The following is a 15,524-nucleotide window of genomic DNA, read 5'->3' on the forward strand; positions in this document are numbered from 1 at the left end:
TGCAAGAAGAAACTAATAGTCGTTCCCAGGAAAATGATTCCTGACGTGGTCAGCGAGCTACATAATGGTCCAAGCGGAGGTCATCTGGGAATCACGAAGACGCTCGAGAAGATTAAACAGAGGTTATATTGGGTTCGTTGCCGTCAGTCGGCCACTGGTAGGATTGCGAACTGCGAGGTTTGCAGCAGAGCGAAAGGGCCCAAAACCCGAAGTCATGGTCAGGTGAAGCAATATAACTCAGGTACGAAATTTGAAAGGATCGCTATGGATATCGCAGGTCCATTTTCTACTAGCAACTGCGGAAACAAATATGTACTGGTGGTTATGGATTATTTCAGCAAATGGCCAGAGGTATACCCAATCCCAAATTAAGAAGCGGAAACAGTAGTAGAAGTGTTTATAAACAATTGGGTTGCAAGGTATGGTGTACCAATAGAGTTACATTCTGACCAAGGCAGGAATTTCGAATCAGCTGTGTTCCAGGAAATGTGTGAATCATTGGGCATTCGAAAAACACGGACAACTGCATTACATCCTCAGTCCGATGGTATGGTGGAACGATTCAATAAAACATTGGAGGAGCACTTAAGTAGTGGACAAGTTCCAAAAAGAGTGGGATACCCGCATACCATTATTCTTTATGGCTTACCGATCAGAAGTGCATGAGACAACGGGCCAAACCCCTGCAAAAGTAATTTTTGGCAATGCCCTTCGACTGCCAGCTGATTTGAAATTTGGGATATATGCCGATGCGGAGAGAAATGTCAAGAAATCCAAATTTGTCCCCGAAATTGCAGTGTAACTGGGAAGGCCCATACAAAATTGTAAAACGGATCAACGATGTAGTTTACCGCGTTCAAACCATTGGTAAACCACGAACCAAAATTAAGGTGGTTCATCTGGAAAGGCTGACGGCGTTTAGATCAGGAAATTTGTCTGATCGGGACGATCAGACTTAGGTGGAAGGCAGTGTGACAAATATTAGCAACACTAAGGGATACTATCATCTCTAAGCCGATACTAAGCAGTCACTAGTATCTACATAAACAAATCAATCATTATGTCTACACATATTTACATACAAGCGGTGAGATATGCACAAACACATGCATATATCTGAGATACTCACCAAAAGTTGGCAATCATCGGTCGAAGATCACTCACATATACACGCGCATATGAGAAGCTATAAACGTTCATCTGTAGTTTATAGCTGGTAAACAAATAGTAAATTCTAGAAGGAGAAACGCCTAGAAGTATGCGAACGAGGAAACCGAAGAGTATAAAAGCAGCACCAGCTGTGGCATGGGCTATCAGTTGCGAAGTGAAGTTTGATTGCGCAGTACTTTCAAAGTAGTCTTATAAAGACCATTTTGTAATACAGAATACTGGAATGTTTCATTCAACAGTTTAGCGATACGAACGTAAACAGAAGGTTGCAAATAAGAGGAATTGCACTAAATTCGTTACAGTATGTTTCTATGTTGTCAATTTTCGTACAACGGAGACTATATTTTTTGCTTTATCTATTTTTTTATTATTTATTTATTTTATTTGGTTTAGTACTGTATACATAAGATTTGTTTTTAGTTAGCTGTCTCGTTGGTTGATCGCACAATCGGTATTAACAAAAAAAACATACACAAATTTTCCGCTCTCTGGATATAAATTGCAACACATAGAGCATTATTGTACGTACAATTAAAGAAGAGTTTACATAGTGATAATTTATGATAATAATTAGGTAGTATACATACATACATATTAAGTTGCAGATATATAAAAATAATTTTTTATCAGATATTTTAAGTTTTTAAAAATTACAAAAAAAAAAAAAAATTTACAACGATTAAATATTTTAAACAATTACAATTTGTTGTATTTTCATTAGCTATTGCAATCAAAAATAAAACAGCATTGATTATAAATTTAAATAGTAAATATGTAGCATATGACTCTGCTCAGCTTAATTTTTGCATGCCGTTTCAGCCATGTATACATAGTCTGTGTGTGTGTTCGTGTTTATTTTATTTGAATTTTTTAAATTTTGTTGATTTGCTGTCTCAAGCAACTTTTTTTGTTTTCTTGGAAAAGAGAGTGGGCCTCGCGTGCTGTTTTTTGTTAATGGTGAATGGCAACTCTATGATAGGCAGTGAGAGCAATTACCATCTGTTCCTTAAGCAAAATAATTAAATTTTAGAGTTACATTATTTCAAGATTTTTGGTTTTCAAACGTGTTTATAAAGCTTTTTGCCTCGTGAGCTGGAATTGTGTAGCACGCTCTGTCGCCTTCTCATTAGCATGTTGCGCTTTCACTCTCTTATGTCATTCTCTTTTTCTCTCTTCTTTTAGCTTCCTCGTTCTCAACTGCAACGGAACTAACAGCTTGTTTTCAAACATTTATTACAATTATAATACTTATATATTAAATTTACACTCTTTTTTCGTAGCTTTTTTTTTTTGTTTTTGTCTATGCGTAAATGTATATATATGTATATATAAAAAAAGAACTATTTTATTCTTTCAACTGAGTAGCGCTCGCTGTTTTTTAAAACCCGCCCAATAAAAATTTTCGCATTTAAAAAATATTTAGTTTACGATAAGAATGGATTCGACGACGATGCAGCTTCCGTATTCATCCAAGGCATATTGTTGTTATTCTGTAATTAAAAAAGAAATTGAACAACAAAGCCTCATTAGTAAATCGGTTGAGATTTGTTTAAAATAATAGTGTAAATAATTCTAAGTTTCTACTTTTCACTCCATCTCAAAACGCTCAAGGATATTTGAATCGGCACCTTTCAATTTGATTTAATGAAATTTTTTTCTTTTTATATTCGTTTTTGATTTTCTATTCAGTTTTTCTGAGTTGTATTTTTTCTAGATTTGTAAAATTTTTTTGTTTTTTTTTCGTTTTTAAGTTTTTTTAATACTTTTGTTTTTTTTTCGTTTTTAATTTTTAACATTTTATTTATTTATTTATTTATTTATTTAATTTATTTTATTATCATTATTTTTTTTTTATTTAAATCTCTCAATTCTTGTTTTATTTCTTTTCGTTTTTAATTTAGTTGCTGTCTTGACATCTGGCAACTCTGCCGCACCTAAAAGCTGGAGCCTTGACCTGCCGAGCGCAGGACACGCACACAGGACGTGCTGCTGTAACTGACGAGGTCTAACAGTCTCCAGTTTTCTGTTCGCCGCTGTATCTACATCAGGGTGGGTCGCTTTGTATGGACGAAAGGATTTGGGCTTAGGAAAAAAAGTTCCACTACGCATACCAAAAAAATATAATTTTCGAAATTTCATTTTTTTTTTACTTTTTTCCGACTTTGATTTTTAAGGTTTTCTCAAAACGTTTTTAGCGGACATTTTTGGGTCGGACAGGGTATACATGAAAATTTTACAATCAAATGAAATTTTTTTTAGTAGGTCATGAAAAAAACCTTAAAAATCAAAGTCGGAAGAAAGTCAAAAAAGTGATATTTAGCAGGCTCGAAAATTATATTTGTTTGGTATGCGTAGTGGAACTTTTTTCCTGAGCCCAAATCCTATCGAAAAATCGATGGCGCGATATCGGTTAATAAATCGACCCAGTCTATTGTACATAAATACGTATGTATGTATTACACGTTTATTTTTTATTTTTATGTACATAAAAATTTTTTGTTATTGCATTTAACCCTGTGAGTGTTTTTGTAACATTATTGTTTTATTTCTAAATTTTGACTTAATCTTAATTTTTGTTTCATGTTTTTTATTTTGTTATACATTTTTTTATTATAATAATTTTTTTTGTTTTTTCATTTAATTTATTATTTTTAGTTAATTAATTTTTTTTTATGTTTATAAAATTTTTTTCTGTTTTGCAAACTTTTTTTTTATTTTTTTTAACTTTTATTTTTTGCTCTTTTTGGTTTTTTTTTTTCAATTTAGTGTTTATTAAAATTCGTTAATATTTTTTCTTTGTTTTTTTGTCACTTTTTAATTTTACTTTATTTTGTTTTTTTATTTGCTTTTTTGTTTTCTTATATTTTATGGATTTTTAATTTAATTTTTTATATCTTCATATTTCATTCCTTTTTTTATTTTTAAAATTTTTTTTATTAATTTTTTTTTCATTTTTTATTCAATTTTTTTTTACTTTTTTTCATTTTTCTTTTTTATGAACTTCTTATTTAACTTTGTTATTTTTTCCTAATTTTGTTTTATTTTGTTTTTATTATTTTTTTTTTCTTTATTCTTATTTTTTTATTATTTTCTTTTTGCTTAAAATAAAATTAAAAACAAAAACAAAAAAAATAAAAAATAAAGTGAAAACACCAAAAAAAAAGTAATAAAATGTAAAAAAAAAACAAGTCGAAAAAGGAAATTCAAAATCAGAAAGACAAAAAACAGAAAATAAAAAAATTTGAATAAAAATTCCATAAAAAAGGAAAAGAAAAATTGTATTGCTTTATTTTCTTATTTTTTGTGCATTTTTTACTTCATTTTTTTTTTTATAACTTTTTTTTTAATTTTTTCCATTTTTATAAACTTTTTGTTTAACTTTTTATTTTCTTTCTTAATTTTTTTATTTTCTGTTTTTATTTTCTTATTTTAAATTTTCTTTTTATTTTGTTCCTTTTTTATTTATTGTGGATTTTTTGTGGTCCTTGTTTTTTATTTTATTTAATTTCTGTTTTTTTATTTAATTTAATTTTTTTATGTTTTCTTATTTTTATTTATAGTCCTTTTTGTGTTAATTTTTTAACAAATATTTTTTTTATTCATAAAACGAAAACTTTAAACCAACTTTCAACCAATGGCCGATTTGATTTGGAATGACTATTATATGTACATATAAAAATAAACAAATAAATTAAACTTACGGTAATATTAATTAAACATGCAGGTACAGACTAATATTACATATACATATGTACATATATTACATTATATTTTAGCAATAAATTGCAGTAACAGTGCTCATTCCAACTATGGAGTAGAGTTTCTATTTTAATTTCGTTCAGAGCATTAGTAATTGTCTACGAATATCAACAAAACTATTTTGATGCAAAGTTTAATCAAATTGGCACCGCAAACATCTACTCATGCAAAATAGTTAAATTTTAATTCAAAATATTTAGTTACATGGTGTTAAGTATATATATATATATATATTTTCGTAAAGCACTTATTAAGTTTACCCATGTTTTATTTAAGCTTCCAAGCCTCCATTGGTGGCTACAAAATACATAAATTTTTTATAAATTACGAGGAAGAAAATGCATGTTAGAAAAAGAAAATTATGTTGAGTGATACATTTTTTTTTAAAGGGAGCACATTGGACAAAAAGGTTATAGCGTAAAAATACAGTTAGATTTAAGAGTTATAATCAAGTAGAATAGTATTTTAAATATTTGGAAGATTTTATAAATCCGCTAGCATATGTATAAGTATTTTCCCTAGCTACGAAGTTCTTTGCTACTAGATAATAAAAATAGAATTTAGAGTCGTTTCTTAAAGGGTACAACAATGCCCAACATTCCATAGTTAACTTTTGACTATCACTTTCAAAGTCGAATTGGCTTTTTATAATTATTATTAATTGGCGTTTAAGAGCCTATGCAAATTTGCCTGTTGTGTAACAATTCACACCAGCTATTCCTTTTTCGCGTTAACTGATGTCAAGTAAGGTCAAGTCTTCATCAACCTATGTCTACAAACTCAGTGGAGGTCTCCCCCATCCTCTGCTACTCAATGTGGATAACGAGAGGAATGCCTTCTTTCACGGGGTGTCTTAATTTATTCGCTTTTGAGCTTTCATTCTCGTTCATAACTGCGTGAAGCTACTTCTTAATTACTTCTGATGTGCTCTTGAGCTCCAAAGTCGCTTTTATATAGTTATGTTTGCTAAGCGAAATGTAGCTCTTTTTACTTCTAAGTTCACAAACAAATGAAAAAGCGACATATGAAAACGATTGCAGCGAGTTAGGGGATCAGAATATACCCGCGGTAGGTATGCCTGTCGTAAGAGGCGACTAAAGTACCATATTCAAGGGGCTGTGTAGCGCAACCCTTCAGGTTGCCAGCGCAATATATATCTTCTCCAAACCCAATTGCCAACCTCACCTATCCGCGGCGAATCCTGTTTCACTAACAGACGAGGCTCTGGCGACCCCAAGCTCCTCATGGAATTTGGGGGTAGGGAGGGAGGGAATGGCCTGAAGGTTTAATGTGGCCACATAAATCGTTCCCGAGATGGTCGAGCTAGCACCTTAATGGTGCTATGGTACCGGAGCGTACCGGATTTGTATCCGGCAAAGGTCCATCACATCGATGACACTCCCCAAAGCCTTCGGGGAGCAACCTTATCGCTACAACATTGCAGAGCTCAAAACGCCATTAGAAAGAGTTATAGAACTTTAGGCTGTATTTTCAAGGGCAATATAAAAAATCCTCAAATTTTGGGGAAGCCTTTTACAACCTTTTTATTTCGAATGGGGACCGAATTGCGTAAGGTGTACACATCTTTACAACTACACACGTACGATTTCCAAACACAATTCCTACGATTTCCAAAAATTGAACAAAAAGGATATGTGTAAATAGTACTTTTTAAAACTAAACAATAAGCAAAAACAACAGTTAACTTAAATATGCAATGAACAAAATTAGGTTTATAAATACTCAAGAAAAACAGAAACTTTGTTAAGAGTAACACAACAAAATATTAAAAAAAAAAACAAGTAAAGGTGTCTACGTTCGGGTGTAACCGAACATTATATACTCAACGTGAGCTTCAATTGCATATTTCATTTCAGATAAATTACTTCTCTACATAACACGTGGCACCGTCCGTTTAAAAGAAAAATGTCTCCCCATTCCCTCTTACAATAAAAGTTGATAAGTGAAATATCATTGATTCAAAACTATTTTTTGCTAAGTTATAGCTTATTATCCTAGTCTTTACAAATCTTTTATATATAAGTGGGCGTGATCTTTAACCGATTTCGTCCATTTTTTCTATAAATATTTCTGCTATAATCTGTGTACCCAATTTTATTACGATCCGTTAATTTTTCTTCGAGTTATGGCTCCCGAAACATTAGTCGTAAAAGGGACGGTGACACGCCCATTTTTTAAATTTGAAAATTTTCCTATTTATTATTTTAAATTCACTTGGGAAATGAACTACCATTGATATAAAGCTCTTTTTTGCAAAGATATAGGTTTATTCGTCCACGACCCTTTTAAAAATCTTTTATATAAAAGTGGGCGTGGTCCTTAATCGATTTCGTTAATTTTTCTTCAGAGCATTTCTTATAGGAAAGGCAACCTCTCTGCCGAATTTTCTTACGATAGGTTTAACGATTTTTGATTTATGATTAATAATATTTGTAACATTGATTTTATCACAAGTGGGCGGTGCCACGCCCATTTTAAACATTTTTTTTTTCAAATTTTTATCAAGAGTCTCAATATCAGTCCACATGTCAAATTTCAACATCCTAGGTGTATTATTTACTAAATAATCAGGTTTTTTGTGCTTTCCAAAATGTTATATATGTATATATAAAGTGGGCGTGGTTATCATCCGATTTCGCTCATTTTCAATACCAATCTATTCTGGGTCCAGATAAGCTCGAGTACCAAATTTGGTGAAGATATCTCAATATTTACTCAAGTTATCGTGTTAACGGACGGACGGACGGACGGACATGGCTAAATCAAATTTTTTTTTTCGATACTGATGATTTTGATATATGGAAGGTGTCTAAGCTTTGGGCAATTGAGGGCGAGCAGTTTAATAAGAGTTATAAATGAGTAATTTTATGTGCTTGTAAGCGTATGAGTCGTGGCACAGTGGCTGACGTACCCGACCAAACGCCCGGGGTTGCGGGTTCAACTCCCACCAAGCATTCCTTTTTTTAAATTTATAAATTATTATTATTAATGGACTGTATTGAGTTTATGGGGTTTTTGATTTAATGTATTCCATTTATTGAGTTGGGTAGTTTTAGTGTTATTGGTGTATTTAAGTCATGGGAGGATGCATAGCATCAGTACACCTTTATTTATTTAATTTGGGGGCGAGCACTGGGGGGCTCTGAGGCTTCGCTCTACTGAGCCACCTCATCCTCTATTTGAAGAACCCTTTAAATGTGATATGGATGCGAGCACGGGACGGCTCTGAGGTATTGGCACCCCATTTTCTACAAGAAAAACCTCTATTTATTTAATTTGGGGCGAGAGTTGGGCACTCTGAGGTTTTGCTCTAATGAGCCACCTCATCTTCTATTTGAAGAACCCCTTCAAAGTATGATATGGAGGCGAGCACTGGGCTCTGATGTATTAGCACACCATCCGAAGAACCTCGATTTTAATTAAAACTCAAACTATGTCTTTAGAATATTTCACTAACCAGTTGAGAATTACAAGCACACTCAATGGCTACTGAAACAAACGAACGAAAAATGTTCATAGTTTAAGTCGCTTAAACAGAAGGTTATATCTATCTCGATTCCTTTATACCTGTACAACCAATCGTTATCCAATCAAAGTGTGCAAAGCAAGCTGAGTATAAAAATGCTCAAATTTTGGGGGAAGCCTTTTACAACCCTTTTATTTCGAATGGGGACCGAATTGTGTAAGGTGTACACATCTTTACAACTACACACGTACGATTGCCAAACACAACTCCTACGATTTCAAAATCTTGAACAAAAAGGATATAAATAATACTTTTTACTTAACCTTAAACTAAAACAACGAGCAAAAACAACAGTTAACTCAAATATGCAATGAACAAAATTACTTTTATAAATAATCAAGAAAAACAGAAACTTTGTTAAGAGTAACACAGCAAAATATTTAAAAAGAAAAACATGAGCAACTGCATAATATGGCAATAAAAAGTCAACAACAACAAAAAATACTGGTTTTCAAATATAAAACAGCACGCATTATCCAACACTTTTTCTTTAATACAACAAAACTTTCGAGTTAACTTTGCAACTTTAGCATTCATAGCGATTTCGATTTTCTGCTTTTCTTGGGGCTTTCAAACACTCACTTCCAGTTTGCAATTTCCCAAAGATGGTGTCGATGCAGAAAACATGGCATTGTTGTTGTTAGTCAAATTAGTGTTGATGTTTGTGTGAAGGCTCTGCGCGGGAGTTACATCATAGAAACCATAATTGAATAAGGAACCACCAGCTGAGCCAAAACCAATATCCACAGCACCAGCGCTACCAGAACCAGCAGCAAAGCCGCCGCCGCTGTTAGATGGCGCAGCATAGCTACCAAACGAAACTGAAGATGCCAGCACTGGCGCAGGTGTGATTTTTATGCCGGGCGTATCAGCCAAAGCGGCGGTTAAAGCATTGCTATAATTTGTTGTTAAAGGTGCTGTTGGTTGTTGTTGTTGGTATAAGTTGGCTGAATTAGTTGTTGATTGATCGAAGGTATAAGAGCGTGATAATGTCGCCGCGTTATTGCTGTTATAATTGCTAAATAAATTATTAACAGATGCTGCATAATTTTGATTCAAACCGCCATTAAACTCAGCACTAAAAGTTTGATATTGATTGATCGTTGGAGCGAGTGTTGCTGGTTGTTGTAAGTTGTGATGATTTATGGTAGCTGTGGTTTTGAAATCGTTTGCTGATACTGAAGCTGGTGGTTGACGTAGCGTCGTAATCGATGTTGACTCATTGATTTCTGTATCACTATCACTGGTGGTTAATTGTATATTACGTATATTATCGACACTTTGACTATGAACTTGTACTTGTGTTTGAAATTGATAGGGTCCATCGAGACGATTGCTAGTGTTGCTATTGCTGTTGTTGTTGTTATAATTATAAAAATCATTTGTAGCGCCAAATGTTGTATTGAAGACATCATAATCACTTTTTGAATATTGCAAAGTTTGTTTGTTGTTGTTGTTATTATTGGTGCTGTTATTCTTGACGCCATTCATATTTTGAAAACTTTTAAACACATCACTATCATAATCAGTAGTAAAGTAGTTTCTAGAGGGCTTATTGTATCGAAGAAGAATGAAACAAGTAATTTTTGCGTTCAAATTTCGAAGTTCGAGTTGCGAATGCGTACGCATTTTCATATTAACGAAAAAAAATAATAATGTAAAAGAGAAAAAAGAGTTAATAGAAGAGACATATTTAACAGTAGAAGAAAAAATTATATAAAAACAAGTAAGGAAGGTTAAGTTCGGGTGTAACCGAACATTACATACTCAGTTGAGAGCTATAGTGGCAACATAAGGGAAAATAACCATGTATGAAAATGAATCGAGGGAAACCCTGGAATGTGTTTGTATGACATGTGTATCAAATGAAAGGTATTAAAGAGTATTTTAAGAAGGAGTGGGCCATAGTTCTATGGGTGGACGCCATTTAGGGATATCGCCAAAAAGGTGGATCAGGGTTGACTCTAGAATTTGTTTGTACGATATGGGTATCAAATGAAAGGTGTTAATGAGTATTTTAAAAGGGAGTGATCCTTATTTCCATAGGTGGACGCCGTTTCGAGATATCGCCATAAAGGTGGACCAGGGGTGACACTAGAATTTGTTTGTACGACATGGGTATCAAATGAAAGGGGTTAATGACTATTTTAAAAGGGCGTGGGCCTTAGTTCTATAGGTGGACGCCTTTTCGAGATATCGCCATAAAGGTGGGCCAGGGGTGACTCTAGAATGCGTTTGTACAATACTGGTATCAAACGAAAGGTGTTAATGAGTATTTTAAAAGGGCGTGGGGCTTAGTTCTATGGGTGGACGCCTTTTCGAGATATCGCCATAAAGGTGGACCAGGGGTGACTCTGGAATGTGTTTGTACGATATGGGTATCAAATTAAAGGTATTAATGAGGGTTTTAAAAGGGAGTGGTGGTAGTTGTATAGGTGGTCGCCTTTTCGAGATATCGGCATAAAGGTGGACCAGGGGTGACTCTAGAATGCGTTTGTACAATATGGGTATCAAACGAAAGGTATTAATGAGTATTTTAAAAGGGAGTGGACCTTAGTTCTATAGGTGGTCGCCTTTTCGAAATATCGCCATAAAGGTGGACCAGGGGTCACTCTAGAATATGTTTGTAAGATATGGGTATCAAATGAAAGGTGTTAGTGAGTATTTTGAAAGGGCGTGGGGCTTATTTCTATAGGTGGGCGCCTTTTCGAGATATCTCTATAAAGGTGGACCAGGGGTGACTCTAGAATGTGTTTGTACGATATGGGTATCAAATTAAAGGTATTAATGAGGCTTTTAAAGGGGAGTGGTGGTAGTTGTATATGTACGTGAAGGCGTTTTCCAGATATCGACCAAAATGTGGACCAGGGTGACCCAGAACATCATCTGTTGGATACCGCTAATTTATTTATATATGTAATACCTCGAAAGGTATTCCTGCCAAGATTTCAAGGGTTTTTTATTTCGCCCTGCAGAACTTTTTCATTTTCTTCTGCTTAATATGGTAGGTGTCACACCCATTTTACAAAGTTTTTTTCTAAAGTTATATTTTGCGTCAATAAACCAATCCAATTACCATGTTTCATCCCTTTTTCGTTTTTGGTATAGAATTAGGGCATTTTTTCGTTTTTCGTAATTTTCGATATCGAAAAAGTGGGCGTGGTCATAGTCCGATTTCGGCCATTTTTTATACCAATACAAAGTAAGTTCAGATAAGTACGTGAACTGAGTTTAGTAAAGATATATCGATTTTTGCTCAAGTTATCGTGTTTACAACCGAGCGGAAGGACAGACGGTTGACTTTGTATAAAAACTGGGCGCGGCTTCAACCGCTTTCGCCCTTTTTCACAGAAATAAGTTATCGTCCCAGAATCTAAGCCCCTAACAAATTTCACAAGGATTGGTAAATTTTTGTTCGACTTATGGCATTAAAAGTATCCTAGACAAATCAAATGAAAAAGGGCGGAGCCACGCCCATTTCGAAATTTTCTTTAATTTTTGCATTTTGTTTCACCAAAACTGGAGTTGAATGTTGACATAATTTACTTATATACTGTAAAGATATTAAATTTTTTGTTAAAATTTGACTTTAAAAAAAAAATTTTTATGAAGTTCAACTCACCTACCAAGTTTCATCGCTTTATTCGTCTTTGGTAATGAATTATTGCACTTTTTCGGTTTTTCGAAATTTTCGATATCGAAAAAGTGGGCGTGGTTATAGTCCGATATCGTTCATTTTAAATAGCGATCTGAGATGAGTGCCCAGGAACCTACGTACCAAATTTCATCAAGATACCTCAAAATTTACTCAAGTTATCGTGTTAACGGACGAACGGACGGACATGGCTCAATGGCATTTTTTTCGATACTGATGATTTTGATATATGGAAGTCTATATCTATCTCGATTCCTTTATACCTGTACAACCAACCGTTATCCAATCAAAGTTAATATACTCTGTGAGCTCTGCTCAACTGAGTAAATTAAAATAATTTAAAATTAGATTCTCGTTTAAGCAGAGTATATTTTTTTATATAGGAACTAAAAGCAATCACTTCTAAATTATATAAAATAACAAAGTTTAAAAAGCAAAAGTAATGTCATAACATATTGCAAATTCCTTTCATACAGTTAACGCCTACACGTTTAACCCTTAGAGGCCCATGCACCTAGTACGTACATATACCCGATTTCATATATTTAACTCACCCAGAATAGACATGTTTCAACCAGTCACCCGCTTTTCACTCTGCGTTACGAATAAAAGATTTGTGGGAGTTTTTTGTCAAAAAAGCTTCGAAAATATTGTGAAGAACCAAGAAAGTTGGGCTTTTGCATTTAAGTTCTTATTCTCTTCTTCATTATTATAAGGCATCGATGCACTGCGACCATTCTTTAGTTCTATTGTACTTGGCCTTTCAGCCTGTTACTGAATGCGGAAGTTTTTAATGTATTTAAGTACCTCTTCAGGCGTTTTACCCCATATCACGAAGGGATTATGAATCACGCCACCTAGATGGAAGAGTCTCTGTCTTGACAGATTGACGCATTTGCAGAGATAGTGAACCGGCCTTTTGTACTCCAGCTCACAAAAGCGACAAATTGGATAGATTTAACTTACTTAGCTGATTTCCTAGACTAAAGTATGCCGTATGGTACCTATGGTTTGGAGTTCCTCTCTGCTTAGGTTAATGAGATGGCTGATACTCACGCTGCTGGGAGTATAAACAATTTGGCCTGCCATTGCCCTAGGCATTAAATCCAGTGTTGTCTGAACTGCTTTGTTTTCTAGTCCACAGAAGGTCTCTGGACCATAGAATTCTGCTAAAGTATCACCCTGCTTGGTTAGGTGGTCTGGTGGTAATCTCCGAATAGGATACTCTACGAATATAAGCCTTTTCGTAGACATTCCCTACCGGAAACTTTTTTTGCATGAATTTCTTCCTGGGAATAAAAAGTTAGCATTCCATTGGCATCAATTTCTTAAAGTTCGGCGCATAGATACCAGCTCCCGTTTTTTCATCACCAAGTTTCGATTCATCTGTGAATCAGGCCCCTGATTCAGGGTCAGTATATGGGTTCCCTGAAAATTCCGTGAGATTCCGAGCGTAGGGTCTATTGCATCACGTAGTTAAAATACGGGATTCCCTATGAATTTCCACATTACTGCCGTATGTCCTGTAATGTTTCCATTCTTTAGCTCATAGATATTTTGAAATCTTAGTTCAGCAAGGTTTGCCTTTTTCTCTATAAGAATAGCGCAAGGCACTAAGAGCAACAACAGTGGAGGTATCATCGAATGTTATGTGAATACAAAGTTGTCGATGGACTTTATTTAATTTTTATCGCTCTTTTTTGCGTGGTCTCGCTCATCTTACTAGAGGAGCAGGGGAGCATTTGACTTGACAACAGTATTAAATGTCCAGTATACCATTTTGGGAGATAGCCCTCATGCTTTGTCATAGAGTCGAGTGCGGACAAAGAAAGCCCTTGTTGTTTCATTTAAGGTAGCAGGTAGATAAGCATTCCAGGTGAGGGTTCTATCCAGGGTAACCCCTAGGTATTTTTTTCCTTCTATTGAAAATCGGATCTTGTTGCCACCCAGGGATGGTTCTGGCATGGATAGATTTTTCTCCGGATAAAAGTCACTAAGACGGTTTTGTTAGAATGGATAGGCGATCCTTTGCTATCACACCACCTTCCTATGATGAGCAGGACTTGTTGCATGCGATTGTATATTGGTGCTCGTGCGTCCTGTGATGTAGATTACTAAGTCATAGCATTCCAGGAGAGTGTGCACCCTCTTGAGGTCATCTTCTATGGCCACAACTGACACAGACGGGCCTCCCAACTCAAGACTAATTTTTCTTCTCTTTAGCATGGAAAGCACCCATCGAGAGTGATCATTGGGCTTATATCCTTGCCAATCAAAGCTTGTTCGAAACCTTGATGTTTCATGTTATCGAAAGCCCCTGGGATGTCAATAAAAGCGCCAAGAGCTATATTTTTAGACACCGAAACCTTCCAATTTTTTCGCGAGGCTACGAATTGCGGTCTCTTTGGAATTTTCTGAATGATAAGCAAATCGATTCTTAAATAGAGGAAGTTTTTTAGGTGCACCTCCCTAATATGCTAATCAAAAAATTTGCTTGGGTTTCCCTGGTTTGGCATGAATACTACCTTAACCTCTGCCCGCCTGTCCAGAATATACCTTACAGGATCCTGCCAAGCTAGGCATGGTAGTAACGAAATAATTTTGCCTGTTCATTGGTATCGTTCATTCCCCATGTCGGACATTCGTCTGGGTATCGCAGACAGCGAAAGAGATATCTTTACTTTTGTGAATAGAATTTTAAAAAAATTCAAAGTGATACATATATGATTAAAACATGCCAATTCTGATTGGATTATTTGTGTACTAAAAGGGACATAAGTTGGGTTAGGTTAGTTTGAAATGTATTTATGCAATTCAGCAAGAAAGTACCAAATAAATAGTTTTTGTTTTTCAATCGTTTTGTGGGTATTTTGTATACCCATATTGGTAGTGTCTTGTGGTGTGCGCGTGCTTAACGTACCTGTGACGCATTAGTTGCATTGCTGACTGGCGCCCAAGGATCTTGATTTATGGTCATTGCAAAAGGCTGTTGTTGTTTTAGCTGATTAATGGACGGTACCTGTAAACAATTTTTCCGATAACGGAAATTTTATAAAATCTGGTAACTGAATAATTGATGAATTACTAATTGATGAATTACTTTGTTTAGTAATTATGGTAAAAGAAAAGGTTACAAAATTTTCTAAAATTAACTTAAAAAAAAGCAAATAATAGTTCCAATTAAATAGCAACAACCTGGCTGAGTGAAAGATCATCGTATCATTAGCAGCTAAATTAAAAACCCTCGAATTTCATTTTCCCACACAAACCTAATGAAATCAAACAAGTTCTTAACAAAATAATTGACACTTGATTCATTACGAAACATCGTTAAGCTGCCTAAACAAATTATAATGTTTAAAAAAAAAATGTTTTAATGGAAATCAGTGTAAC

At 34.5% G+C, this 15,524-nt stretch overlaps 1 protein-coding gene across 7 annotated transcripts in view; it reads right to left on the bottom strand.

Moving 5' to 3' along the window:
- Nucleotides 1-1,513: 1,513 nt before the first annotated feature.
- The window catches only part of lqf (epsin homolog lqf), a 75,710-nt gene continuing 61,699 nt past the window's right edge, over nt 1,514-15,524 (bottom strand). For all 7 annotated transcript variants that reach the window (XM_067757208.1, XM_067757209.1, XM_067757214.1 and 4 more), the window contains 3 exons: nt 15,052-15,150; nt 9,059-10,027; nt 1,514-2,660 (listed from right to left, as the gene is read on the bottom strand). In XM_067757208.1, coding sequence (XP_067613309.1) covers nt 2,595-2,660; nt 9,059-10,027; nt 15,052-15,150 — 1,134 coding nt within the window. In that variant the 3' untranslated portion in view covers nt 1,514-2,594. The remainder of the gene's footprint in view (nt 2,661-9,058; nt 10,028-15,051; nt 15,151-15,524) is intronic.

Source organism: Eurosta solidaginis, chromosome 5 (assembly GCF_040869045.1).
Source record: "Eurosta solidaginis isolate ZX-2024a chromosome 5, ASM4086904v1, whole genome shotgun sequence".
Classification (NCBI taxonomy): Eukaryota; Metazoa; Arthropoda; class Insecta; order Diptera; family Tephritidae; genus Eurosta; species Eurosta solidaginis.